The sequence below is a fragment of the Nesoenas mayeri genome, assembly GCF_963082525.1.
Source record: "Nesoenas mayeri genome assembly, chromosome: 6".
In the NCBI taxonomy this organism is placed as follows: domain Eukaryota; kingdom Metazoa; phylum Chordata; class Aves; order Columbiformes; family Columbidae; genus Nesoenas; species Nesoenas mayeri.
Genome location: NC_137545.1, coordinates 42,519,275 through 42,547,082, shown reverse-complemented (window position 1 = coordinate 42,547,082; position 27,808 = coordinate 42,519,275). Strand labels below are relative to the sequence as shown.

General features: G+C 43.2%; 2 protein-coding genes across 2 annotated transcripts in view; one reads left to right on the top strand and one right to left on the bottom strand.

The window, feature by feature from the left end:
- Positions 1-22,886, top strand: part of NEB (nebulin) — a gene marked incomplete at both ends in the record, with an annotated part of 113,845 nt that extends 90,959 nt beyond the window's left edge. Inside the window, 30 exons of the mRNA XM_080347214.1 lie at positions 1,156-1,266; positions 1,415-1,519; positions 2,280-2,384; positions 3,478-3,582; positions 4,443-4,553; positions 5,028-5,138; positions 5,249-5,362; positions 5,505-5,609; positions 6,044-6,148; positions 6,403-6,507; positions 7,280-7,372; positions 10,097-10,189; positions 11,267-11,359; positions 11,831-11,923; positions 13,663-13,755; positions 14,261-14,353; positions 15,481-15,573; positions 16,293-16,385; positions 16,985-17,077; positions 17,639-17,731; positions 18,181-18,273; positions 19,391-19,483; positions 19,766-19,858; positions 20,134-20,226; positions 20,601-20,708; positions 20,979-21,162; positions 21,640-21,732; positions 22,069-22,218; positions 22,420-22,529; positions 22,713-22,886. Coding sequence (XP_080203340.1) covers positions 1,156-1,266; positions 1,415-1,519; positions 2,280-2,384; positions 3,478-3,582; positions 4,443-4,553; positions 5,028-5,138; positions 5,249-5,362; positions 5,505-5,609; positions 6,044-6,148; positions 6,403-6,507; positions 7,280-7,372; positions 10,097-10,189; positions 11,267-11,359; positions 11,831-11,923; positions 13,663-13,755; positions 14,261-14,353; positions 15,481-15,573; positions 16,293-16,385; positions 16,985-17,077; positions 17,639-17,731; positions 18,181-18,273; positions 19,391-19,483; positions 19,766-19,858; positions 20,134-20,226; positions 20,601-20,708; positions 20,979-21,162; positions 21,640-21,732; positions 22,069-22,218; positions 22,420-22,529; positions 22,713-22,886 — 3,198 coding nt within the window. The remainder of the gene's footprint in view (positions 1-1,155; positions 1,267-1,414; positions 1,520-2,279; positions 2,385-3,477; positions 3,583-4,442; positions 4,554-5,027; positions 5,139-5,248; positions 5,363-5,504; positions 5,610-6,043; positions 6,149-6,402; positions 6,508-7,279; positions 7,373-10,096; positions 10,190-11,266; positions 11,360-11,830; positions 11,924-13,662; positions 13,756-14,260; positions 14,354-15,480; positions 15,574-16,292; positions 16,386-16,984; positions 17,078-17,638; positions 17,732-18,180; positions 18,274-19,390; positions 19,484-19,765; positions 19,859-20,133; positions 20,227-20,600; positions 20,709-20,978; positions 21,163-21,639; positions 21,733-22,068; positions 22,219-22,419; positions 22,530-22,712) is intronic.
- A 928-nt stretch (positions 22,887-23,814) lies between these two features.
- The window catches only part of RIF1 (replication timing regulatory factor 1), a gene marked incomplete at its 5' end in the record, with an annotated part of 30,593 nt that continues 26,599 nt past the window's right edge, over positions 23,815-27,808 (bottom strand). The window contains 6 exons of the mRNA XM_080347030.1: positions 23,815-24,924; positions 25,699-25,807; positions 25,980-26,133; positions 26,776-26,891; positions 26,984-27,061; positions 27,330-27,470. Coding sequence (XP_080203156.1) covers positions 24,704-24,924; positions 25,699-25,807; positions 25,980-26,133; positions 26,776-26,891; positions 26,984-27,061; positions 27,330-27,470 — 819 coding nt within the window. The 3' untranslated portion in view covers positions 23,815-24,703. The remainder of the gene's footprint in view (positions 24,925-25,698; positions 25,808-25,979; positions 26,134-26,775; positions 26,892-26,983; positions 27,062-27,329; positions 27,471-27,808) is intronic.

Genomic DNA, 27,808 nt, shown 5'->3' with positions numbered 1-27,808 from the left:
TGGATGACTGTTCAGTTCTTTGGAGCATGGTTGGCAGCTCGCAGCTTATTTAGCGTAAGAAAAGTAGGAAATGTGGATTGGGAAAGAGAAAGAAATGTTGCCTGGCTTCTTTCCAGCCCGGGCAGAAGAACACTGCTCCAGGGAAGGCACAGCAAATCCCCACAATGTTTCTGCTGGTGTACTCTAATGGTGATGAGCACACAGACTGACTATGGGATCCCTTTAGATAAGCCGGAACTTAATCTTTAACATATTGAGTTTTTCTTGCACTCTTCAGTAACTCTTCTGAAACAATTTTGTGCATCTCTGATAGCAAAAAAAGTAATAAAACCAAAGTATTCTTAATGGAAGTTTTCCTTTTGTAATTTCACAAGACCTAGTGAGGAATCAGCCTTTAGCTGTAGCAGTGGGATGGGACAGGTACGATGGATGAAGGACTTGCCCTCGTTTAAGTCATTAGCAAAACTCTCATTCCTGTCAACATTTCTGAGCCTTCAGGCTGGCTCTGCTGCAGTATTATGGTTTACATCGCTGGGGTTTACTGTGCTGATGCTAAAATGTGCTTTGGAAGTGTTACTAAGCCTCTTGCGGAATCTAATTCCTAGTAATTAATTGCATCACTATCTGTTTGTGATCATTAACAAGCTGCTTCACCTCCGAGTTATACGGGACAATATGTGTGTATAGATATCGCCATCTTCAGTGCTTGGGTGTCTTGAGGTAGTTTTTAAAGCTCATATTTCTTCAAGAAGAACATCACAAGTTCTTTCAAATGCTCTTTATTCTTGTGTCAGTTTCTGTCTCTGTGGATTAGGGTATATTTTATCTATCAAATGAAAAATCCTTCATCGCCACGAGTCAGAATTTAGCCATTGTTTGTCAACAAACTTCTCTTAGCTCTGTCTGTTGGTTTTTACAATAAGGAAATGTAAGCTATGTGGTGAATGAAAAAATCGCAAGTGCTATTTTGTAAATACAGATGTAGATTTTCTTTCCACGTCATCATCTTTAAAATAACCTTTATACCAGTGGATGCCTTCAAGTTACTGCATTTTCATTCTGCTCACCATCAGCATCGATAGTCTCTTTGCCTTCTGCAGCCAAACAGGTGAGTACTCAAGAACAGTTGTAATACATGGTTGTTTTTTAATTTAGGTGAAATACAAGGAGAACTTTTCCAAAGAGAAGGGTAAAAAGCCAAAGTATGATTTAAAGGAGGCTAAAATCTACAAGACCATGAAAGATGCTCACAACATGGCCAGTGAGGTATGTTTGCTTCTGGTTGTCCTCTGGGGAAATCAAAAGTGTCACATTTCTTTAACAAAGACCTCCTTTATGTCATTAGTGCATTCAAGATCATGGGGGATTTTAGCAGTCACCTTTTCTGATGTTGTTCGTCCTTTCTTCCCTGCAGGTGAAATACAAGGCAGATTTAAAGAAACTCCATAAGCCCGTGACAGACATGAAGGAGTCGCTGATCATGAACCACGTGCTGAGCACCAGCCAGCTCGCCAGTGCCGTAAGCTCCTTAACTCAGCCCCCGCCCCATCAGTTTCCCATGACTACTGATCCGTTCTGACCCCATCTCTCTAACCAGTTCTGTAACCATCGCTCCCTGTGCCCTTGTTCACGGGCCAGCACCTGGTAGTGATCTCTTCCTCTGCTTCCTAAAGATTTCTTCCTCCTTAACTAGTGACTTGGCCACATTTGTCCTCTGGGAAGTGAAATCTTTATTAGCTGTAGAACTGCTAATATTTTAAATCCTCTAAAAAAATTTTAGTGGATTTATTCTTCATGAAGTTTTTACTGATTGCATCACACTAACAAATACTATGTTCTTCTTTTTTTACCTTTTTCTTTACTGCTTACCATATTTAAAATTTTTATTTTTGTCTTTTTTAATTTCATATTTATGTTTAACATCTCCCTGTTGTAGATGTACAGAATTCTGCTTAACAAAATACCTGACAATTTTACTGAGAAAAGCCTTTTCATTTATCCACTGTCTTTTCTTTTTTCTTCTTCTCTTTCTTTTTTCAATCATGATTTTGAAAACAGTCTTTGTTGCAATCAAAACGGTCAAAGACAAGATAACTGTTCAGCACATCTTTAGAAGTGATATCTGCTACTGACACTTGAACTTCTTGGTTTTGTTTTGCTTTTTGTATTTCTAATTTCTCTTTGATTCCATTGAAGTGTTGCTTTGATTGGACCTAAGAAGTAAATTTGCTGAGGGATTTTTTTTTTAATTGAGATGATTTTTGACACCTTCCCTTCAGTACCAGTACAAGAAGCAATATGAGAAGAGTAAGGGTCACTACCATGTGGTGCCAGATAATCTTGAACAGGTTCATCTAAGGGAGGCATCAGAACTACAGAGCCACGTAAGTTGGTCACGCGTTTCTCCTTAACCCCACTCACTGAGTACCAGCCTCAGCGGTTCTGCAGTCGGTTGTATCTGGATCTTTTACACAGTATAATGCATTTACCAGGATGATTTCTTCTGCAGAAAAAGGACCTGGTAATCACAGAAACTGGGAACTGAAAGAAGCAGGGTTGTTGCTGACAGTATATTTTCAATTGCTTTATCCATTCTAGCCTCAAGTGATAGAGAGGAGAGCTCTGCCGTTCTTTTTCTGCATCCAAAATTGCTTGAACCAAAACAATACCTGCTGTTACTAAATGTATCTGACGTTTTTCCTCTGGAACACAGCAAGTGGTGAATCACTCCAGAGGAAATCATCCTCTGATTTGGTCTCTAATCCTCTGTATTCCACATATTTATTTACTGTGAAGTCAGTTGACTGTAAAGCAAGAGGGAAATTACTGTGAGACCATGAAGGGCCATAGTTACTGTTCTGCTGCATGGCAAGGAAGAACAAAATGTTACATAGCAAAGGACTCTAAGGAAATGGTTGTGAATCAGTTTGTGGTTAGTCAATACTTTTTGCTCCAGTTTGAGCTCAGGACCCCTGTCAGCCATAAACATAATATTATCTCATGCAGCAGTCTGAAAATTAATGCCCTAAAGGCTGGATACTGTAACTTGAAGCAAAATGTCTTCATAATTGTGGACATTTGACTTCCTGGACACCCAGGCACAGAATTAGTTAGCAAGTCACTAAACGGCGTCTTTCCAAGCCCTGCAGTCCCCTAAGCTGGAACTGGCTGAGCTCGGTCCAAGTGCTTCTAAGTTTGATTTTTACAGCTGCCCACTTTACTTCTTGTGATCAGTAACTTCAAATCTGAACTGACACTGCTTATTCTCCACAACAGGAAATATATTGGTAGAATTTTAGGCCATACACATTATGCTGCAAGCCTGACCATTGATTTTTCATTTGATGGTCAATAATATGAATTTCAGGAAGGTAAAACAGTATTAGACATTCATCTGTTGACCCAAGTAGGCATATACTAGTCGATGAATTAATTCTTTGATTATTTAGGAGGGTAACTTTATTCTTTTTTTCTCAGGTGAAATACAAAGAAAAATATGAGAAGGAGAAAGGAAAACCTATGCTGGACTTCGAAACTCCAACATACCTCACTGCAAAGGAATCCCAGCTCATGCAGAGTGAGGTATGAGCAGGATCAATACTGATAGGCTAAAGTAACCTTAAAATGTATATTTTATAGTCCAGTTTTCACAGTGATTTAGACAGGCATTGAACTTGGATCTTGTGCATGTTGATAGACTGAAGAATTATAGCTATGTCACATTTCTTTATATTGGTTATGAAATACCATATTTAAATTTCATGCAGCTTTCCTGTGTTACGATGAAGTGTACGTTATCTGTACCTTTCCTGAAGAAGCTATCAGTAAATGAAGCTTAAGCAAGTCTTTGAGTCTTTAGAAGAAACGTGCTGTGAATTATATTTCACTTAAACTCTTGCAACAGGAGTTCAGTCCGTGTGCCTGTGATCATAGTCCACAGAAAGTACCCCGGTTCTTCCTTTCATCTCAGAACTCAGTTTTTGAGAAACCCATTTATCTCCTGTTTGTCTCCACTGTCATCGTGTTCTTCACTGACTTGTCATTCTATTTCCTCGGGCGGTTCTTTTCTGTTTGTTTGAAGTACAATCTTGTTCTGTCACCGGTGAAGGCTCGTGCATGCTGCAGACCACCTGTGTAAGGCCATTAGTCATTCTGTTCGAGTGATTCCATCAAGTGTGTTCTCTGCATATACAAATAAGTAGGAAAAAAAAGACAGAGTCAGGTCGTATTTCCATTGGTATTAATGAGCTGTTTCATGGACTTTGGCAGAAAGAAGAGTTATTCCTTTAGGTGCCCACAGCGCTGACTGTAGCAGGTTGTCGTTCTGACATAAACGTAAAACCAAACCGCTTCTCCATCCTCCCAGTAGTTTTTCATGGAATTAAAAATAATGTAGTAAATATTTGCTATTTTGCTTTTTTTTGTCTTCTTACTCTTATTAGAAAGAATATAAGAAGGACTTTGAAGAGTCCATTAAGGGCAGAAACCTTACTGGCTTGGAGATTACACCATCCTTATTACATGTCAAATATGCAACCAAAATAGCAAGCGAGGTAGCAGTTATTCTGTGCTTATTTCCTCTGTCAAGTTCAATAATTCCACTAAGAATTCCCAGCAGCATTTCTTCTTCCCCTCTTCCTTTTTCCTAACCATTCACATTAAGCATGTTTACATATAGTTGCTGTTGTGATCTAATTGGTCATGGACATTTATTTCGTTGTTCGTTAACTGTGTTCATATTTACTGTGTCACTCTCTGCCATTCATCAGCATAACTGTTCCACAGCAGAGTGTCTATGAGTGTGTCTTTGCAATTTGTCTTGAGCAATAATTACTATATTCCCTTGCAGTAGTTCTTATGTATATATATCTCTTTATATATATACATACAATATTCTTTGTGGTTTTAAAAACAATCTTTTTTCTTTTGGAGCTTTTGAATTTTTTGTTTTATATTTGCAACAAAACGGTAGAGTGTAGAACTCTCTTTAGGCTGGCTTTGCAGTTCTCTTTTTCCTTCTTCTGCAGAAAGAGTACAGGAAGGATCTGGAGGAAGCTGTCAAAGGTAAAGGACTAACAGCTTTAGAGGAGACTCCAGATATGTTACGAGCAAAGAATGCAACTCAAATCCTGAACGAGGTATGTCCAAAGCTGCTTGGAAAACACCTGAATAACAGCCTCCAACTGAGCAGTGCTTCTGCTGTATAACACTAGTGTGAACTTGGTCATTCCTTTGTCTTCATCTGCAGAAAGAATACAAAAAAGCCTTGGAATTGGAAATCAGAGGAAAAGGTCTGACAGAACTGGCTTTGGAGACACCAGATTTTGTGAGAGCCAAAAATGCCACCGACATTGCCAGCCAGGTCTGTGTGAATGTCTCGTGTGTCACATCTTATGTCTTCTTTAAAGGAAAATTTATTAACAGGGTTTTTTTTCTGATTAAACCAAATGAAAATAATGGTCAAGATATGATGAAGGTACCTAAATGTGAGCTCTCCCCAACAGATCAAATACAAACAGTTGGCAGAAATGGAGAAAGCCAACTACACCAGTGTTGTCGACACTCTGGAGATTATTCATGCCCAGCAGGTCAAGAACCTTGCGAGCCAGGTATCCTGAGTGGAGCAATTTAATCATTGTTCGCATGGGAACCTTGAGTGGCGACCAGTTTGGGGCACCTAAAGAACCACCTGGCGCAGCAGTCAAGAGATACACCAGAAAAACAAGTTTCTCTAGAGCTGTGATCTAACATCTCTTACTCTGAAATTCCATTTCAGTATTGAAATTAATTTATCAAATGAAACACTACTTTTTCTTGCTTATGCAATACCAAAGCTAATTTTGTTCTAGATTTAGCCTTATTTTCCTGCTTCTTAATAACCTAATGTTTAAAAGAAATTTTACACAGATGCATGGTTGGAATTTATATCAGACACAGAAGTACTCACATTTCCATAAAGGTGGGCGCCACGCAACAATAAGTAATGCCAGATTATTTATTACTGCTTTGGTATTAATGGACTATATTTTGTATTTTCTATCAGAAAAAGTACAAGGAAGATGCGGAGAAGAGCATGCCGTACTACGTGCCTGTAGCAGACACACCAGAAATGCAGAGAGTCCGTGAGAATCAAAAGAATGTTAGCACGGTACGTATAGAGATAATAACCACTGCTCCTGTCAAATAATAAAAAATGTTCTGCTTTTTTTTCATATAATAAGGTCCTGTTATGGCACTTTAATGCCAACCAGGATGTCCTTATGTTCTCAGGGATCTTCAGGCGAAGGCGCTGCTGTGTATGAGAAAAACCTGGTTATTTTCTCATCTTCAAAGAAAGCTTTGTGGGTAGATGTTTCTGGCATAGAGTGAACTTTTGTCGTTTTACTGTATTTTTGTCAACAGCTTCAGTATCAGTGGGACCTACAGAACAGTAAAGGAAAAGTTACAGTTGTACAAGACACCCCAGAAATGCTGCGTGTGAAAGAGAACCAGAAGAATTTCAGCTCGGTATGGTTAATTTCTATTTGCAGTTCTCATTCCAAAAAATACAGCTTAATATGTTTAATGAAATAGCTATTCTTAGCTCTTATCTTACAGATTATGTTCTTGATCTGCTTAAATGTGTGTAAGAACTTTTTCAACCAAAACTGATTTTATTGGAAGTAGATTTAGGTGCGTTTTGCAGCCCGTTTTTAGCTGCTGTTTGTTGTGGGTGCCCTGATCGCACTGTTTCACACATCCGTAGCTGTGATACAGCTGAACAATCAATGCTGTGCTTAAACTGGTGGTACCAGTATCCACCTTTCTTTTGTGCTGTCACCAGGTAAGCAGCGGATTCTTATTGTGTTGCAACCGTCTCCTTCCAGTGAAAAGTGAACTGGCTGCTGAATTTGTTTCACATTTCATGTGTTTACCTGAAGTGCCAAAAGTCTGCTGTGTAGTTTTGCCAGGAGAAAGTAAATAAGTGGAAAACATTTGTGTAAAACGTTAAAAAAGAAAAACATAGAACAAAAGGAACAAATTAGAATACTAGTCTTCAATCCTAAAATTAGCCTGCAAATGTTTTGATATTCTACTTCAATTACAAATACAAATGATCAGCCCCTTTTTTGCACAAATGGCGCTCAGGTTGCAGGACAGACTCAGATGGGCACTAAGGCAGTGGCTGGAAAGGGTCCTCCGAGTCTTAGAAATCACTGTCATGAGCTGTATTCACTCTAGGATAAATAATGTTGTGTTTTGTTTGCTTAACCTTCTTGTCTTCATTCTAAATATTAAGATTTTGTATAAAGAAGATATTGGAACTGGAACTGCTATTGAAAAGACACCAGAGATGCAGAGAGTTAAAAGAACCCAGGATGCAATCAGCTCGGTACAAAAGAATTGGTTTTTAATACTCCACCAATGCCATCTCAACTTGAAATAATATATTTTCCCCTTTCTTTTAAGTTTTGCTAACAGTGGTTTGGCAATAATCCAAACTTCCTAAAAGTTTTTACGTATTCTTGTTACCTAAACAGTAATCTTTCTAATGATTAACATTCCCTTTGTTACTTACAATCCATTTCTAAAACATGAAACCTCTTGCCATCATTTTAATCTCATCTCAAACACAGTTTGTTTAGCACAGAATCAAAGAATTATTTAGGTTGGAAGAGACCTCTTGAGATCATCTCCTCCAGCCCCGTTGCTGGAGCAGAATGAGGTAGAGCAGGTTGCCTGGAGCCACGTCCAGTTGAGTTTTGAATATCTTGAAGGATGAAGTTTCCACCACCACTCTGGGCAACCTGTGTCAGTGTCTAACTGCCCTCATGGGAAAAAACTATTTTCCTGTGCTCACATTGAATTTTCTGGTTTTTAATTTGTGCCGGTTACCTCGTGTCCTGTCACTGAGCGCTCCCGAGAGGAGCGGCTCCCTCTTCTTCATTCCTTCTCACTGGGTATTTATTCACACCGCTAAGTTCCCCCCGAGCCTCCTCTCATCCAGGCTGCAGAGTCCCAGCTCTCTGAGCCTCTTCCCACACCAAAGCTGCTCCTGTCTCTTACTCATCTTTGTGGCCCTGCTCTGGACTTGCTGCAGTGTCTTTCTTGTACTGGTGAGCTCTGAACTGGACGCAGAACTCCCCAGTTCTTAGGGCAGTTCCTTCTCCCTCGGTTCCCCACAGCAGAGACTTGGGCATGGATTCCAGAAATTCTTCTAAAATATAGAATTTATTCCCCAGGAACAGCACAGAGCAGCCTGAGCTGGTGTCTCGTCAAGAGGGACCCTCAGTGGAAAATAACCTGGCCAGTTACACCCCGAGTCCGAGCCCCCACTCCTGCATGTCACTCTGGGCCAACTGCAGAATTGGAGTCTGGGGTTCTTCATTGGATCTCCTCATTTTGGTCATTTGGCTCCAAGTCCTGACCTCCAGCTGCCATTTTGCACCTGCAGCTGGAGAAAAGATCTTGGCAAAACAGAACATTGTTCTGTCAGATGCCGTTGTGCTCCTTTATTGATCCCCAAGGCCGTGGCTCCCCTTCTGGCTTGAAGACTCTCAGGTCTTTTTTACTTGAAAAAGCAGAAAGTTCCAAGGTTCACAGCTTGCAGAAGTTATGCTGAGCAAACTTATTCATGCTAAGCAAATTCTATAAAGCAGTTTCTGACCAAGTCCTAGAAGAGGCAGAACACCCAATAGTTCAGTTGCTGGCTCATGGTCAGTTGTGTCCTCCAGGTCCCCAAGGTCCTTCTCAGTGGCGCTGTTTCCCAGTTGTCCCCAGCATGTACCCCGGCCCGGGCTTGTTCCTCCCCAGTGGCAGGACTGTGCATTTCCCGGGGACCTTCAGGAGGTGCCTCAGCCCATTTCTCCAGCTGTCCCAGTGCCCCGGGTGGCCACAGAACCCTTGGGTGGATCAGCCCATCCTCCCAGTTCGGTGTCACCTGCAAACTGGGGTCCACTGTGTTGGGTTCTCTGTGAGGATTCCAGGGCAAACAGCATCCAAAGCCTTACTAAAGCATGTCTCAGAAAGCTTTTGTGTATATATATCTCTATGGATATATATATATAAAAAAATATATAAATATATATATAAATATATACATCTAAATGTATATATTAAAGTATAAGTATATATTAAAAAGATTATAACACTTTAAAATGGGAATAATAGGAATAAAAGGAATAATACATATTCCTTTTATTTTGAAATGTGCAATTATTTTTCATGTTTTTTTGAACACTGACATCATTTTAGTGTAAAACTTACTAACATTTCAGCCTCTTGTTTCATGCATAGTATGTTAAATATGTTATTGTAAAATGCTATTCTTCTTTTTGTTATTGTAAAGTGGAAATGTAAACAGCACCGTAATTGTTCCGATGTTGTTTGATGACTCCCACCTTTGTTGAATAGAATCGATTTTTACAAATTGAAAATTATTCTTCCATTGGTAGAAAGACCAAATGGGATCAGGTTCAAAGGTGTTTACACCTGGCTTTAGAAACCCGTTTTAGTGAAGTGCCATTCACAGTGAGATCTCAGCAACAGCTGAACTCATTTTCTGATGATTGCTTTGAAATCTGAGCAGAAGGCTTCACCAGCACGTCTTGAAGCCAACCAGAATTGTTCTATTTTCAGTCTCTGCAAGATCAGGATAATGCTCTTTATGTATCCACATCTGAATCCAGGTGCCTGTTTCAATGCCATTAGGCTCTAATTTTCAGAAATTATTTAGAATTTTAAAGAATTTTTTAGAACTGTAAGAAACCTTGAAATTATTTCTTTATAAATCAGGGGGTGTGTTCTTGCTGAATTTAAGCTCCTGGGAGGCATTAGACACCCCAGTTGACACATTCTGGCTCAAACAGGGCCCTGCCTTGTTACCTTAAGCTGAGTTATTGATAAAGTACTTGGTAGCACTGGGGCACTGATTTATTAGATCAACTTCATAGAAGGTTCATTGATAATTTCCTTCTATCAGAACATATTTAGTACCTGAGATTTGAATGAGTTTGTAAAGTGTCCAAGATATTTCTTCATTCTGTAACTTGTTACATGTGTCACCTGCATTTTCATGTAAATCCGTTTACTTTTTGCTATGTCTGTGCCTTTGTAGATCAAGTACAAGGAGAGTATTGGCAAAGGAACTCCAATTCCTGATCTGCCAGAAGTGAAGCGTGTCAAGGAGACCCAGAAGCACATCAGTTCGGTAATGACCAATATTTTCTATTACCCATATCCTTGTGCTCCAGGCTCTGGTAGTGTTTGTGGGTATTTTCATTGAAAAGGAACAGATCTCTAAACCCTCATATTCAGCAGGAAGGAGTTGAAGTATCTCAATTTTGAAGTAATAATTAAAATCAGCCACTTGCCTGTATTATTTCTGTGACCTTTTCTAAACGCAGAACTAGAAACAAAAAATACCCGGATGATGTCTTACAATTAGGCTGAAGAAAATAGATCAGCTGGACAGAACTTTGTGAGCTGTTAATGATACTAATGTACTTTACAGCTCATTTTGCACATTTGAATTGTTTTTTTCAAATGATTCTTCTTTTGTTTTTTCTTTTACATATATTTTGCCTTGCTTGACTTCTTGATTTTTTAATTGTTTCAATGGCACCAAGGAGTGCTTTGTTTTGCTTTGTTTTGTTGCGATTCTTTTACTGGCTGCAAGAGCCATGAGTGCATTTGTAATGTATTTCCTTATGGTTGGGTGTAAAGCAACCCACACATCTCCTATGCAACTCCATTCAGGAAAAATGCCTTTTTTTCCCCCAATTGATCAAACAATTACAGGTTAAATCTAATAACGTAAGAGCTAAAATGCAATTGTTTTTCTTACTAGAGACCTAAACCGAATTAAAATAGTGGTGCTCTGAGCAAATAGTTACAGAGATCAAAATGAAGTGGAGCCCACAACTAAGTATTTCTGTATTAAACACGTCTATGAAAAGTTCAGCTGTTTGTTAACACCATAGACAAAAAGATCTAGAAATGCTGACTGCTTGAAAAGTAATATTATTACCTATCCTAGACCGAGATGAAAAGCAAAACATAGTGACCTATTCAGTCAGAATATTTAAATTTGTGTTGAAGCACCTCAGTGCTTTGCTGAGCCGCTGACTGTACTTACAAAGCTGCACACTAAGAGAAATAGTGCCCGTTTTTTTTACATGTAATCCCAGCTTATATCTACCTATAGAGCGGGTAAATGATCTGTCCAATGCGCTGTACTTGTGGAGGATGTGATGTTCTCACCTGGCTGGGTGCTTGTGTTCTGCAGGTGTTGTACAAAGAGGACCTAGGGACAGGTACCCCCACCCCTGTCACTCCAGAAATAGAGAGAGTCAGACGCAATCAAGAACACATTAGCTCGGTATTTAAAAAAAACAATTATAATAACTTATTTTTGCGTAACATCCTAACATATAATCTGTTTTTCTTTGATGGTTTAGAATCTCACCCTGCTCCTCTCTTTTTCTTGGCAATATTTTTAACTCATTTATATTCCACCTTTTTGTGCTTTGACTTTTTTGGTGATTTACAACTGATTTACAATTTCACCCGCATTTCCTTTAAGAACCAAAACTGGAAGTGAGCCCTGATATTAACTACGTGGTGTTTCTTTCCATGTTTGTTTTATCTTAACCCTTCATCTTCCAGTATCTGCAGTCATATATTTACAGAATAATCAACCCTTTCCTTAATATTTGCCTTGAGAAAAGTGTGAAATTAATTAAAAAGTGATCCTAACGCTAAACATAATTCACAAAAGAGTCAGATTTAATGATTTTGCCTGTGTTGAGTGCTTTTCTTTCTTCTGTGGAAACTTTCTTGTACCTCACAGGTGTTGTACAAAGAGGGTTTAGGGACCGGCACCCCCACTGCGGTCACTGCCGACATGGAGAGAGTCAAACGCAATCAAGAGAACATTAGCTCGGTATTGCTGAATCAAACAAAACCTACCATTCAAACGCAAACCAAATCCCTTTAACTCCTCCATATTTAATTTTTCCTTCAAGTCTTTGTTGAACTTTGAACAACCCTTTCTTAATCAAACCACTAAACCACTGCCAGTATCCTTATATTTTAATTTTGCAGTCTCATTTAATAGCTCCAGCTGTGAGATTTTAACCTCCTTGAGTCCCAGCAGTGAAGCGGCCCCTGGTTTTCCCCCCGTCCTGCTGGGGGTGTCTCGCTGTGCTCAGTAACCGCTGGCCCTCTGATGTTCTCAGCCTCCCCCGGGCCTTGCGCTGCACTTGCAAAACCGATGGTGAACAGTTCCCGAAGCAAAGTGCCCCAGCACAACGCCCATGTGCTCCCTGTGCCCTTTTTGCTGCGTTGGATGCTTCCTTACACCCCACAGGTCTTTGTAAGAAAACCTGGGTGGCATCGCCTGATGACTGATCTAGGAAAAAAACAACAAAAATGGCATTATATAAAGAAAAATTACCATAGTAATGAATTTCTATCCATATTGCTCCTACTCCTCACACATTCCAGCCAAATTACCATTACGGTATAATTTTATTCTGTATTTCTGTTTTGATTAGAGCAGCTTAGGACTAATTTGGACTCACTGACCAGTTCAGACACAACCCATGTGAAATTCAGTCCTGACTCGAGATGAACGCGGCAGCTCAGCGAGGCCACCGGTGTTAAAGTTCAGCTTAGAGAGGCCACTGGTGTTAAAGTTCAGCTTAGAGAGGCCACCGGTGTTAAAGTTCAGCTCAGAGTGGCCACCGGTGTTAAAGTTCAGCTCAGAGAGGCCACCGGTGTTAAAGTTCAGCTTAGAGAGGCCACCGGTGTTAAAGTTCAGCTCAGAGTGGCCACCGGTGTTAAAGTTCAGCTCAGAGTGGCCACCGGTGTTAAAGTTCAGCTCAGAGTGGCCACCGGTGTTAAAGTTCAGCTCAGAGAGGCCACCGGTGTTAAAGTTCAGCTCAGAGAGGCCACCGGTGTTAAAGTTCAGCTCAGAGTGGCCACCGGTGTTAAAGTTCAGCTCAGAGTGGCCACCGGTGTTAAAGTTCAGCTCAGAGAGGCCACCGGTGTTAAAGTTCAGCTCAGCGAGGCCACTGGTGTTAAAGTTCAGCTTAGAGAGGCCACCGGTGTTAAAGTTCAGCTCAGCGAGGCCACCGGTGTTAAAGTTCAGCTTAGAGGGGCCACCGGTGTTAAAGTTCAGCTCAGAGAGGCCACCGGTGTTAAAGTTCAGCTTAGAGTGGCCACCGGTGTTAAAGTTCAGCTCAGAGAGGCCACCGGTGTTAAATCTTTGCTCCGTTTCCTGGTCTTTGAGGTCACCGCGGCCCTTTTGTGCGGCTGAGCCTGTTCAGAAATACAGAGCTGCTCTGTCGAGATCTTTTGTTTGATGAGGGAAACTCCTTCGGGGGAAAAAATAAGATGTAAATGCAAAGAGTTTTCAGGTAGCTTGGAACAAGCTCCTGCAGTTCTTGCTGCCGATATTTGTGTCAACCCAGGTGAGATGACAACAAACCTCACAGTAATATTATCTGATTATTTTCATTGGGTTTTTTTGCCTTTGAACAAGGCTGACAAAACTCTGTTTTTCATACTTGGAAGTGTCATGATGTTAAATGACTTGTCTTCTCTCTCTCCTCCCGTCCTCCTCTTGCCTTTCCTTTCCTTTCCTTTCCTTTTCCTTTTCCTTGGTGAACTGCCCCCCAGGTGTTGTACAGAGAGGGGCCGGGCACGGGCACCCCCGTCCCTGTCACCCCCGAGATGCAGAGGGTCAAACGCAATCAGGAGAACTTTAGCTCGGTATTGTTTCTGTAATTCAAGAAGAAAACCTCCCTGTAACTATTTAACACCTCCAATTTTCTGCTCTCTCTAATTTACTTATAAACATAGAAACTTCCCTTTTCTGCTATTAAAATTTTTACTCATTGTTAGATATATTTTATATGCTTATTTTTCACAAGTTTTTTTTAAGAAGAATAATATTTGATGCTTCATGTCCTTTAAAGTTTTTTTGTGAAGCTTAAAGTACTCTGCTTTTTTAAACAGCCTTTAAAAATATATATATTTGCTAAATTCCATTCTCTAATGCTTTCTTATCCAGCTGCAGCGTAGCTAAGAATTAATCTGCAGTATTCCAGCTATCAGAAAACCTCTGAATTTCTCCCCATTGTTCAAGCGTTCCGCACTTCCCGAGCGTTCCCGCTTTCCAGTGGCTTTAGTGCGTGTCCGAACTCCCTGTGCTGCCTCCAGAAAGGGCGGAGATGCTTTTGTTCTGACCTGCTTTTGAATCCCCTGTCCCGTGCAGGTTTGGTACAAGGAGGAGCTGGGGACGGGAACCCCCACCCCGGTCACCCCCGAGATCGAACGCGTCAAACGCAACCAGGAAAACTTTAGCTCGGTATTTTTTTAATTTGAAAAGCAACAGTTTCCCTTTTAATCTATTTTAAAATAACACCAAAAAACACCCCGAACCTTTTGTATTTCCCTGTAATCAATTTACACACAAAAAATATCCCATTCCCCATGTTTTGACATTTTTCCCTTCACAATCATTACTTTGTTTCGGTGAGATCATCTTACTAATGATAACTTTTGGATTCTGTTTTCCCATCTTTCTTTTGACTCATCAGCTTTTCCTTTAATTAACCACATCAACCCTCAATTATTGGTTTGTTGGGTTTGGTGTTTCTTTCTGGTTTTACTGCATACAAAACTGAACTATGTGTTGCTGCACTACCTGCCGGTGTAACTGCTGTGATGGGTGAGCCAAGCAGAACCTTTGATTGCTTTATTCCTTCTGTGTTGTACTTGACGCCTTCTTCCTTTAGGAAACCATTCATGTTGTTGCCCAGCCAGTGGCCCAAACGCGCGGCTGCTGCCGGCGGCTCTGGCTGTGCTGGAGCCACAGGTTTGCAGGGTCACAAATGAGCATTCGAAACATGAGGATGTCTCTCAGGCTGAGGAAAGTGTCCCGGGAGACAGGAGAGCACTAGTAATTATCATTTCTCAGGTACCATTTCCACACATAGGCCTTTATTATGGCCAAGTCTCTGTTCTTCCTGTAATAAGCAAGCTGAGCTGGATAATAAATAGAGTTTCGCTCGGGAACATTCGACTCCTCAAGGTGCGTGTGCAGCAGAACTTGTGCGTTAGGACCCGGTGCTGCACCCACTCAGGTGTGGGCAGGCAACAGTTTCCCTCTCTGCTGTTGAAGCGACAATAACAAACTTCAATCTAATTTATATAAGGCTTTAATCTTCTAAATACCAGTTTTAAATGCCCACCGTGAGAAGCACTTCACCAAGTCCCAGGAACTGGAGCGTTCTGGGGGAACTCGTCCCGGTGGATCAGTGTTTAACTCCAGGCCTTTCAGCTATTTTTTGGTTTTGTACATATTTTGGTGCTGCTGTTTGCCGGGGGTGGCTCACAAGAGCAGCACCTCCCATGTTCCGCGTGTTCTCGCAGCAAACGGGTGTTCCTGTTGTTCGCTTGTTCCTCGTTCCTAATGCAGCCGTGTCCCCGCAGGTGTTGTACAAGGAGGAGCTGGGGACGGGGACCCCCACCCCGGTCACCCCCGAGATCGAACGCGTCAAACGCAACCAGGAAAACTTTAGCTCGGTATTTTTTCAATTTAAAAAGCAGCAAATTCCCTTTTGATCCATTTAAAAATAATTCTAACACACAAAAATATTTGTGTTCCCCTGTAATCAACTTACACAGAAAATAATATCCTGCTCCCTTGGAGATTTTTTTCCCCCGTGATTGTTGCTTGAGAACATTCTTGTTCCTCTCTTGTTTTAATTATCTTAATAACTTTTAATTCCACCTTTTTTTGACTCTGTTTTAATTTGGTGGTGTTGTTGTTCTTAAAAATAACCTGTTTTTTCTTTTCTGACGCACAACAATCATCAGCTTTGTTTGCTGTTTTGGGTTCTTTTTGTTGGTTTGTGGTTTTTTTAATTAATTTTACATTTTTTGTTTAATTTCCCCCTGTTTTGACTCTTTGTCCCTATGAGAACTAAACTGTTCATCACCTGCCACAGGCCTGTGGAAGGGGCCTCAGTGTGATGATGCTCTAACCCAGGCTGGTGTAACCTGCTCTGGGGTTCATGGGTTGATAAATGGAACTGAGTTGATCGCTGGGAAGCAAACAGAGATGGTTTTAGGTTTTCTTGCTTTCTGCCAGAAATCATTACAGATTATTAGTGTTTAGCTTGACAGTTTAATTTTCCTCTTTTCTTGCAAGCCTTGTGTGGGCAGGACTTCAGGAACCGTTCCGTGTGTTGCTGTTGTTGGCCTGTTCGCTGCTGTTTTTGACGCGGCCGTGTCGCCCGCAGGTTTTGTACAAGGAGGAGCTGGGGACAGGGACCCCAACCCCGCTCACCCCCGAGCTGGAGAGAGTCAAACGCAACCAGGAACACATTAGCTCGGTATCTGGTGGAGGAAAAACAATTTCCCCTTTAACTCCACTTCAACTGAACTTTATAACCTTTATTAAAAGCGAACAATTCCACTCCTTACTTCCATGTAATCGACTTATCAAAACATCCTTTCTTCTTCACTGTATTCTATTTTCCAATGTTACTGACTACTTAATATATATAATTATTTACATCATCCTAAATATTTTTAACCGTTTTGCTCCCCGTTCCAACTTCCTTTTTCTTTGCTCTGTGTTTGTGGTTTTGCTTGTGGTGTGGGCGTTGTTTTGTGTGCCTTTTTTCTTTCGTTCTTTCTCCAAGCACTATTTTAATGGTGTTACCATAGAAGGGGGGGGTCCAGCTTCCCCGCAGGCTCAGCGGGGGTCTCAGACCTCCTCTTCCACCATGGCCATGTCTTATATTTGATGGGAGAGGCTTGTGCGTGTGATTCCTGGCGCCGCTGAGCTGCACCCACGGCGCTGTGTCCTCAGCCCGCGGCCGCTCGCCGGAGCAGCGTTCGGGGCCCGTTAGAACGGGCTGGGCTGGCGGACTCTGGGTCGTTACCTGCAGCTGTGATTTGGTTTTGGCCACTTCTTGTCGCTGTGCAGGTTTTGTACAGAGAGAGCGTGGGGACGGGAACCCCCACCCCGGTCACCCCCGAGATGGAGCGGGTCAAACGCAACCAGGAGATCTGTAGCTCGGTACTTGATCACAAAACTTCCCGTTGACTCCGTTGAAATGAACGTTTTAACAGTTTTGATAAGTGGACCTTGTAACGCTCGTTCCAAAATAATGCTCTAAATCCGCTTGCACAAGTGGGTACTTGTTACTCATGTCTGACCACAGTGAGTTTACAGCGGTGATTTAACGTGTTACAGTTATAATTGTTTTCTAAGTGATTTTTTTGCTCAACTCTAATCTTAAAAACATTTAACCAGCCTCATTTTCTGCGCAGTGCTGACATCCTTTTTTAAAAAAGAAAACCCCAATAATTCACATACTCATAACATGCTCAGCCCCTCCACGTGGTAGTTGTGGTGTCTCTTGTAGTGCTTACTTACACTGGTCATTACGAGTGATCCTGGAGTTAAAAACCCTCCTGCTCTAGTAAAACATTGCTAAGTGCCTTCTTTAAAATGTATATATATCGTAGCTAGGCCCTGAAAAAAGAAACACAAGAAGAAAATGCTTTTGGTTTGTGTGCAGATAGATAGGTTTGCATTCATCGTTGCTTTCTGTGGCTCCTTTCTTATGTCTCATAGGTGTTGTATAAAGAAAACATAGGGAAAGCGACCCCGACTCCGGTCACCCCCGAGATGGAACGAGTCAAACGCAACCAGGAGATCATTAGCTCGGTACTTTGAACAGGAACCCAGTTGCTAAAGAGCCGAGTGAAGCTTTTAGGTTGTGTGGTTGAGCGTTGCAGCAGTGTCAGTAACCCGTGCTTGCTCAGGACCCCTCCGCGCTTACAAACCGTAGTGTCTTTAACACTGGCTGGAACAGATTTTACTAGAATGAGGTTTGACTGTTTGTTTGTTTTTATGGATATTGTATTTTGCTTCTTTTTAACCCTTTCTTGCTACTCTTGGGCAGTGGATTCCACGCACAATCCCTTTTTGCATCCCAGTGGATTAACGGCAAAGCTCCCTTTGCTTCTTTCTTTGGTTTTGGTTTTCTCCTTGTTTTTCTCTTTATCTTTTCTTTCCTCTGGCTTTGGTTTTTCTTTGTTGTGTGGTTTTTGGGTTTTGGTTTTTCTTGGTGGTGCCTTTTTAATGACCTTTGGATACTCCCTTGTATCCTGTAGGTTTTGTACAAAGAAAACGTGGGGAAAGTGACCCCAACCCCCATCACTCCAGAGATGGAGAGAGTCAAACGCAATCAAGAAATCATTAGCTCGGTACCTTCAAATAGCTTATTTTTATTCTTTATGCTTATATTTTAATGAAGTAACATTCTAACTCCCTACTGAAAGTTGATTTTAATTTTAATAGATAAGATATATTTGTTTCTGCAAATTAATCTCTCATCTTCTGAAGTAAAACCACGTTAGTGTTAACGGTTTGATCCAGAACTGAGGGCTGTTCTGAGCTCAGGCTGTGCAGCCGCGGGCTCTATCCAGACACGAGTAAGAGCTCGCAGCCCTTAGGGCGGCTTTCCTGCCTCACCTCTCTGTGCTCAGTTTAATAATAGTGTTTCATACTGTTTAGTATTACTTAATTTAAATATATTTCTATTTTATTCATTTCATTGGCTTTTTCAGAGGTATTTGATTTGAGCAAAAACCAAACAAGAAACCCACCCCCCGACCCCAGACTCCCGCTCTGACCCACGGGGCTGGGGCTGTGCCGCTCAGAGCTGCAGCTGGATAGAGCCCGCACTCTGACCCACGGGGCTGGGGCTGTGCCCCTCAGAGCTGGAGCTGGATAGAGCCCGCACTCTGACCCACGGGGCTGTGCCCCTCAGAGCTGGAGCTGGATAGAGCCCGCACTCTGACCCATGGGGCTGTGCCGCTCAGAGCTGCAGCTGGATAGAGCCCGCACTCTGACCCACGGGGCTGTGCCCCTCAGAGCTGGAGCTGGATAGAGCCCGCACTCTGACCCACGGGGCTGTGCCCCTCAGAGCTGGAGCTGGATAGAGCCCGCACTCTGACCCATGGGGCTGTGCCGCTCAGAGCTGGAGCTGGATAGAGCCCGCACTCTGACCCACGGGGCTGGGGCTGTGCTGCTCAGAGCCGCAGCTGGATAGAGCCCGCACTCTGACCCATGGGGCTGTGCCCCTCAGAGCTGCAGCTGGATAGAGCCCAGCGTCGGTAACCACTAAACCACCCCTTCTCTTTTACAGTTCATTTCGCTGACCCTTCCTTGCAGCAGTAGCTGTTTGCCCCGTGTGCAGTGCTGCCTGTGTAACCACTCACGACTCTTAAAAGCAATTTATAACCAAGTAATAGTTTGTGCTCAAGCCCTTTTGATTTTGAGGTGTTCTGAAGATGGCGGATCCGTGTTTTGTACCCACAGGTGTTGTACAAAGAACATTTGGGGCGAGCAACCCCCATCCCCGTCACTCCAGAGCTGGAGCGAGCCAAGCGCAGCCAGGAGCACGTTAGCTCGGTATTGTCGGCAGGATCTAAAGGGGATATCATAGAGCTTTTAGTTTTTGAAATAACTTACAGCTGCCTGGTTTTATTTAACCCTCTAATTATTTTTTTTCTGTCAAACTTAGAAAGTTTTCTCTTAAAATTACAATACTGACAAGATTTTTCTTTTGTCAATTAACTTTTAATGCTATTTTCCTGCTGCTCTTTCTGTTGTTTCCCTTGCTAACGGGCGGTGGCTGCAGTCCCGGCCCGGGGCAGCGCGGGGGGTTGTGACTCAGCTCCCCTGTGCCTGCAGGTTGGATACAGAGAAGGTTTAGGGAAGGCGACTCCCACCCCCGTCACCCCCGACATGGAGAGAGTCAAACGCAACCAGGAGAACATCAGCTCGGTATTGGAGGAGAGACAACCGCCTGGCGTGAAAAATAACCACTCCCAACACGAGCTCCACTTCTAATTTAGCCTGATTTTCTCACTTTTCCTAAATTTTGCCTCTTCTTCCTTTTAATTTTTACCTTTTCCTCTAGCAAATAACTTTTTAGCTGCTTTATTTCCCAAGATCTTTTCTCCCCCTGCAGTGGTGACTGTGCTTACCCAATAACACCATGTGCAGCCCAAGATGGGAGTGATTCCGCTCCCATGCTGAACCCCTTTCTGTGCACCCAGGTGCTGTACAAGGAGCAGCTGGCGAAGGGAACCCCGACCCCGCTGACACCCGAGATGGAGCGAGCCAAACGCAACCAGGAGAACATCAGCTCGGTACGTTCTGTTCAGCCACTACAGAAAAATACTTTAAAAAGTAACATTTCCTTACTCAAATGAACAGCGCGGGCGTTAACATTACCTGGCTGCCTCGTTTGGAGGGATGAAGTAGCCGTACCAAAATCAAATCCTTTCATACTTGCTTTTTACTTTCTGCTGCAGTTGAGTATTTCTGTGTAATTAACTGCTTTAGTTTGGTGGGGTTTATTTTTTAAAGAGTTGTATTTCAAATAACATACGTTCCCTTCATGTCTTTTGCAAATGTCTTCTGGTTTTACAGCTCTTACGCCATGACATATGATCATTCTCCGATCCCGGTGTGTTTTGTGTGGTTTCTGCCGTTCAGCGCGTTCCCTTTTCTCATCCGGCAGGTTCTTTATTCAGACAGTTTCCGAAAACAAGTCCAAGGCAAAGCTGCGTACGTGCTGGATACACCCGAAATGCGCCGGGTGCGAGAGACCCAGAAACACATCTCGACAGTAAGAGCATTTCTGCGTGTATTTTTAAGTTGGAAAGTGATTTAAATAGAAACCTTTTTGCTGAGACATTCTGGGGGTCGGAGCTCAAGGGGAACGTACATGATAGATTGAGTTTGGTTACCCCGATTCTTAAATGCAAAAGGCAAAGAGCGACGGCAGGAAATCTTGGGGTTCCTTGTGGAAAGCAGAACGCAGGCAGCAGGGAGGGAAGCGAAAATACAACCCATTCATCGGAGCTACAGAGAACAGACATTTCATTTTAAATCGCAGGTGAAATACCATGAAGATTTTGAGAAGACCAAAGGTAGTTTCACACCCGTAGTCACCGACCCCATTACCGAACGTGTGAAGAAGAACATGCAGGATTTCAGCGACATCAGCTACAGGGGGATTCAGCGGCGCGTGGTGGAGATGGAGCGCAAGCGCGTGGACCAGGATCAGGAGAACCTCACAGGTTAGCAGAACATGTTGTAGGTTTTATAAGGACCCCAGTACTTCATTTACACAAATCACAAGCAGACCTGGATGAGTTGTTGGATTTATGCTCAGCCATATCAGTTCAAATTTATCATCACTTGGAGATGATGTTTGTTTTTATCAAACCCTTTTTTGAAAATAAATATACTCTTATAGTAGGTGGAAATCACAGGGTCTGTCTGCCTCTCCATTCTGCCCAACTTTATCATATAATACTCAATTTACATTTCTTGGATATTTAACTTCATCTCTATGCATACTAGAGAAACACCGTACCTCACTTGATGTAGATTCAATAAAAAGCCAGATTGGTGCTATAGATTAAACCCAAAAGTATGAACTAGAGCTTGCCCTTTGCTGACAGGTTTTTACCCCTGTTCAGGACAGATGTGCTGCTCAGTCTCCAAAAGCTGCTTGAGCTACAGCTTCTCAACAGCTGTGGTTTCTCCTCCAGGTCTCCGTGTGTGGCGCACGAATCCCGGGTCGGTCTTTGACTACGACCCAGCAGAGGACAACATCCAGTCCCGCAGCCTGCACATGATCTCAGGTTTGTTCCAGTCACTTCTCTTTGTGCAAAACGGGTTTGATCCTTGTGCAATCCACGGGGCAGCACTGACCGCCTGGGCTGTCCCTGCAAACACCAAATTCTGATTGACTTTTTTTCCCCCTCTATTAACTTGTTAAAATACAGTACCCAATTCTGCTTCGCGTGCACAGGGTCTGGGGTCAGTTGTCCACTACGAGCACAACTGCTACAGGTTGCGGGGAGCTTTGGATGTTTTTACAGAATATGTGCACACACAAATCTGTATGTGTATATATATATATATATATATATACACACATACATGCATCCAGACACGTGTTTCTCTTGTGGGTGCAGTGCAGGCCCAGCGGCGCAGCCGGGAGCACTCCCGCTCTGCCAGCGCCTTGAGCATCAGCGGCGGCGATGAGAAGTCCGAGCCCTCGGACGGCGCAGATCAGCACCTGTCCTACTACAGCAACGGCGGCTTCTTTGCCACAACCACCACAGGTAGGAGAACGAACCTGGGCTCCTGCTCAGCTGTTCCACAAAGTGGAGTTACGGACACAACCAACAGCTGGAAAGTTGGATTGCAGTAGGAAAAGGCAGATTCGACCCACCTCGTGCCCTATGCCGTGCTGTTTATTCAGAGCAGCTCTCATGTTAACTCTATGTCAATTCCATAATAAAAAACACATTTTCCTTTTGTAGTGGGCTACAAACACGCTAAAACCATCGAGTTACCGCAACAACGGTCGTCGTCGGTTGCCACCCAGCAAACAACGGTTTCATCTGTTCCTTCTCACCCCTCGACTGCTGGCGTAAGTACCACTCTAGTGTGTTAAGACAGAACGAGCCCAAACTTGCTGCAGGAGTTAATGTGGCTAATTACCACAGTCTCCAATATCTGATGCTCCATCCTGTTAATCCAGGACTGGGTTGGTAACGTGCATGAGCTCCTGTTCTCTTGGTTTCCTTACCCCCTCCTTTCTTAAAACCAACAGAAGACGTACCGGGCCATGTACGACTACACGGCGGCTGACGCTGACGAGGTTTCCTTCAAAGACGGCGACACGATTGTCAACGTGCAGGCCATCGACGAGGGCTGGATGTACGGGACGGTGCAGAGAACTGGCAAGACGGGGATGCTGCCCGCCAACTACGTGGAAGCCGTCTAACGCAACGCCAGCAAGCCCGTCCGCATGGCGCGGACACGGCCCTGCCCACCACGTAAGCCCTAGAAAAGCGTTTGTAACATCTTTTCCAAGGTGCCTTGTTCTCTCCCATGGTGATGGTGCCTTAGGAACCACGAGGGGAAGAAAGAGAGTAAAAAAACCCCAAGTAATTGCAGAGAAAAATCCTCTTGAAACACCTTTTCAAAACATTTTTGAAAACTACTGGTAAACACCCTACTAGGCTTTGCTCATGAGAAACTTATTCCTTCTAGTGCCAAAACTATGACTTTTAAACATTGTCTGGACTTTCAAACGTCACCAGCACAATCTTGCACTGTGAAATTCTGTACCCGTACTTCAGACTAAGACCACCAACTATTATTTTCATTCTCCCCTCCAGAGAATACTTTTCTGGGCTATTCTAAAATGTTTGAATGCATTCATTTCTTTTCCATATAAGCAACATTTAACCTTAGTATCTCAAACCAACTTTTAGTTGAGGGGGAAACCAAACCAAAGCCACCCCCAAAGCGAAAGCCGCCGGTTCCGCTTGCTGAGCTCTTCTGCACGTGGTTTTCATGCAACTGTTCTGGGGTCTAATCTGTTATTACTTGTAAATTAGTGACTAAATAAAGGTAATGGTTCTGCAGTGCGGTTGTCGTCGTCACTCAGGCTGAAGAGCAGGAATCAAACTGGTTTTGTTCAGAAAATGGTATTAGGAACATCCTTAATGTGCAGGTCACTGGCTGGAGGCAGATTTGCAACCAAAATAACATTTTCATGTTCATTTTTGTCAGGAGATAGATAGATAAAGGTTCTACCACATCCTTGCGGATCATGGACTGTCCCTCCACCCCGGGAGGGAAAAAAACACCCCAAACTACACCACCGTTAACAAATTTGAGAACTCTTTGCTGTTTTATTTGCCCATGTGTAATTAAGTTCTAAAACCACCTGCAGCAATTCCTGTCAATCAATGTCCCTTTTGGTAGCTACAGTACAATATATACACATTAGATTTCCAGAGTAAAACTCGAGAACTCTCTTGGAAGGTCTCCGAGAAGCAGCAATGCATTCCATGCAATTTAAACTCAAAAATCATAAATTATTAACCAACATTTGCCATCGTTAAGTCTGTACATAATATACAAAGAGCTCTTGTCAAATTCATTCATTTCCCCACGGAAATAAGTCTTCTCCCCACAAGGAGAACTACTGCAAACGAAGAACACGGGAAAAAAGCCTGAGACGTTTTGCAAAGTCTTTCTGCTGTGAGGGTGCGTTGCTTTATCGGCTGCTTGGTGCGATTCTTACAAAAATACATGCAAAAATAGGTGTCATCCGGCTGTCGAACACCATTAAGGACTTAGGCGGAGCTTACCTCAGTGTGAGCCAGCGCTGAGCGGAGGCCCCGGCTGCTCCGCAGAACAGGCCGGGCAGGGCTGGGAGATCCGTCTCTTAGCGCAGCGGAAGAGTTGACAGTAAGAACACTTCAGATTTCAAAAAATAATTTAGCTACTCTGGTTTGGTTTGACAGTCTTTGCTATTGCACAACCTTAGCAAGTTTTCTTTCACTACCTGAAAGAAATATGCATAGCAATACATATACCTCTCCTAGGGAATAGTTCATCCCACAAATCAGAACAACAGCAACAACAAAAACCTAACAAACCCCGAGAAAATAACCAACCATGATACGTTTTGCTCATACAGGTGTTAAAAAATCTTCTATAGTACTAAATGCACAGTTTACGGAAGAATTCACCCAGTGAAAAAAGCAGGTTGTAACAAAATCCTCCTTACTTAGAAATGATAAGCAACTAATCGGAAGCTTCGCGGGGCGGCGATTTCCAGCGGGACTGCAGGTTTTTCAGGATACAGTTTGTCATGGCGACGAGTTTCTCCTGCATGTCGAACAGCTGGCTGCCCGAATAGCCGTGCAGGTCGGCGGCGCTGAGCCGAGCCAGCAGCGCGTCCAGCTGGCCCGGCAGGTCCGCGCAGGCCTGCGTGCCCGCGCTCTCAGCAGCCGCTTCCGGCAGGTCTGCAAAGAAAGGAAGCAGGACAGAGCTTGCATTTCACTAAGAATCAGGTGGTAGCACAATGTTACAATGCACACGGCAGCCCGCAAAACCGCGCTCCCCTTCTTTATGGGGATTTTCATTATATGTGAGCACGATCGTACAATAAAACTAAGGACAGACGTGCAATTATCTGCTCCTACTCAGACGCTGCCGGTGTCTTTCCAGACCTGTTATCCCAAAGTCCAACTTTGAAACTGGTTACCCCCAAGTTCATTTTTCTCATTAACCAAATGCTTCAAGTATCTCATAGGAAGAAAAAAGCTCCTCTGGTTGAGCTGTCAGCCCAAACTCCCCAGATGTGCAGAATTCCAATAGAAATGCAGGCAGGCAAAGCCAAAACAGGCATCCGGGGAACTGTCCCCTCCTGTCCCACCCCCCCAGGACGCAGTGCCATCTCCCTTTGTCTTGCTTGACTCTGCAGTAGCAATTACCCAAAATTAATCAGCTCAGGAGACCCATCCGGCTGAGATCCAGAAAATTAAACTTACTTAGAGCCCGGCCTAACTTGTGCTTCCCGCTCCCTTAGGGAAAACCAGCATCTTGCCCTCAAAATACAGAACAAGTTTTAAAAAGCCATTGCTAAGGGCTGCATAAAGAGGGTAACGATCGCCCACTTTTGTGCTAATGTTGGCAATGAACACCCTCTCAAAACCAAGTGTTCCCCCAGGAGAGACCGAAAGCATCAAATACGGCAGAAACACGCAAATCCGAGGCAAAAAACTGGCAGTAGGTACCTGTTGCAAGTTTTTCTTCATCTACAGAAAGAGGTTTCTCCTCTCCATTATTTACGGGCTTTTCTGCATCTTCAAGCACTGCTATTTCCTCAGATCCTCGGGATTTTACCTGCAGATTTTTGGGGAGAGAACAAGAGATGCATTTTCAGAAGGGAAAAAACAGAGATTACGTTTTCAAGCGCTATTTCTAATGGGAGAAAAATATACATTATTCCTCATGCTGGGTGTCAGCCATTCATTAGGCTAATAGTGGCTTTTTGGGTACAAAAATGAAACTTTACCTGTTGCTCGTGAAATCCTTTAAGAGCTTTTCTGACATTGGAAACTTTGGGCGAGGGGATGGGAAGAGTTTTGATTTCTGACGCCGTCAGAGCGCTCAGATCACCCACTGTCTTGATGTTCTTGGCTCGAATGAGCTGCCCGAGGCCTCTGGCGCTGCACAGGGAGGAAAACACGGTTGTTACCCAGAATGCATGTGCCTTCTGCCCGGCACGGGGGAGCACAAGGACATCGGACAGGAATATAATCCACAAGCATGTAAGCGAAGGAAAGCCAAAATGCACGTGATGTTCTATCTGCAGCAGCACAGCTTCTGCAGCAATTATCTGGGTGGAAGGACAAGGAGCCGAGTACACTAGAAAGGGCAATTCTGAGCAGTTCCCACTGCATGTCTGTAGTTTGTCATAAGTTATCAAAATTCAGATTGGAAACCAAAGCTGAGCACCCAGCCTTTGTGCTTTTGAAATGTAAGGGGTTTTTTTTGCTCCTTTTTTTAGGTTGTTGTGTTTTTTTCTTCAAAAATCCCCCTTTCCCTTCAATGCACAGAAAGCTCCACCTGCTCCCAAAGGTCAGTCTGCTCTGCCTGTGCTCCGGGGTGCAGAGCTTTTCAGAGTCTCACCAACAAGGTAACTTGCATCCAAAATAGTTCAGTCTCTCGCCCACCCAACCAACCTCCCTCCTTTGAAAAGAAGTTTGGGAATAAACCGTCTCATTTTGCATCAGAAAAGTTGGGTTTGTAGGTTCAGCAGGAATTCCGTTTCCCTCAGAACAGCATCTTCAACAGCACAATCCGCTCACCAGATGTTTGACGTGATCTGGGGCAGGATGACATCGACGGGCGCTTTGCAGCCGGCCAGGGCCGGGTACACACACTCCGCGGGGCACGGCAGCGACTCCTTCGCCATCTCCGTGATCTTGAATCGGACAGAAAAATTATTAAACCAACCATCACACAACTGAATACAGGATAAAATAGAAGAGATACATGAAGCAAAGCACTTCTTACTAAACACTTCTTTGAGCTCTTAAATTTAGGGTTACGAGATCCTGGGGACAGAAATCCTTTGGTTGGAGTGGTAATATGCTGGATAGAAAAAGAGGAAAAAATGTCTCTCAGGATGGCAGGAATTCGGTGAGCGGTAAGTTCTACCTACATCTCAGCACATTTGTCTTCAGAGTAACAGAGTGAGCCTGGCTAACGCACTTACACCTGCTCCTTACACTGATTCGCTGCCCTTTCCACTACTTACAACACTACAAGTGACTACAGACTTACACTAAAGCAACGCTACCTATGATACACGAGAAACACGTGCACTCACAACATACAGAACATACGTAACAGAATTTACCTTCGCCTGAACGTTAGATAAAATTTTCAGACTCCGTGAAGAGGGGGAAGAGGAGTGGGATCTAATGACAGGACTTCTCCTGTCTATGTCATCGGCCAGTCCTTCTTGATAAATGGGGTTTGCAAAAGAGACTCGGCGAATCTGTTTTGAGAGAGAAGTCGTTTGTACAGCATGAACTCAAACCACCACACTCCGCTGAATTAGGTCTGAGGAGACGAAATATCTCAGTTTGAAATAAAGTCATTCCAGTTCTTGAGTGACACAGATGACACCCAAAGACACAAACTGTGAATTCCTTATTGCCGAAGGTGGCATTAAGTGCACTTTACAAAAAGCTGCTCACAATGCACCGTTTCAAAACTAAAACTCTGCACCCCACGTGCCAGTGACACAAACCTCTCAGTGTCCGTATGTTCCAAACAGAAACCCGCAAGTCTTCAGCTTCTGCATCGGATCATTTACAGTGAAAAAATACAGGC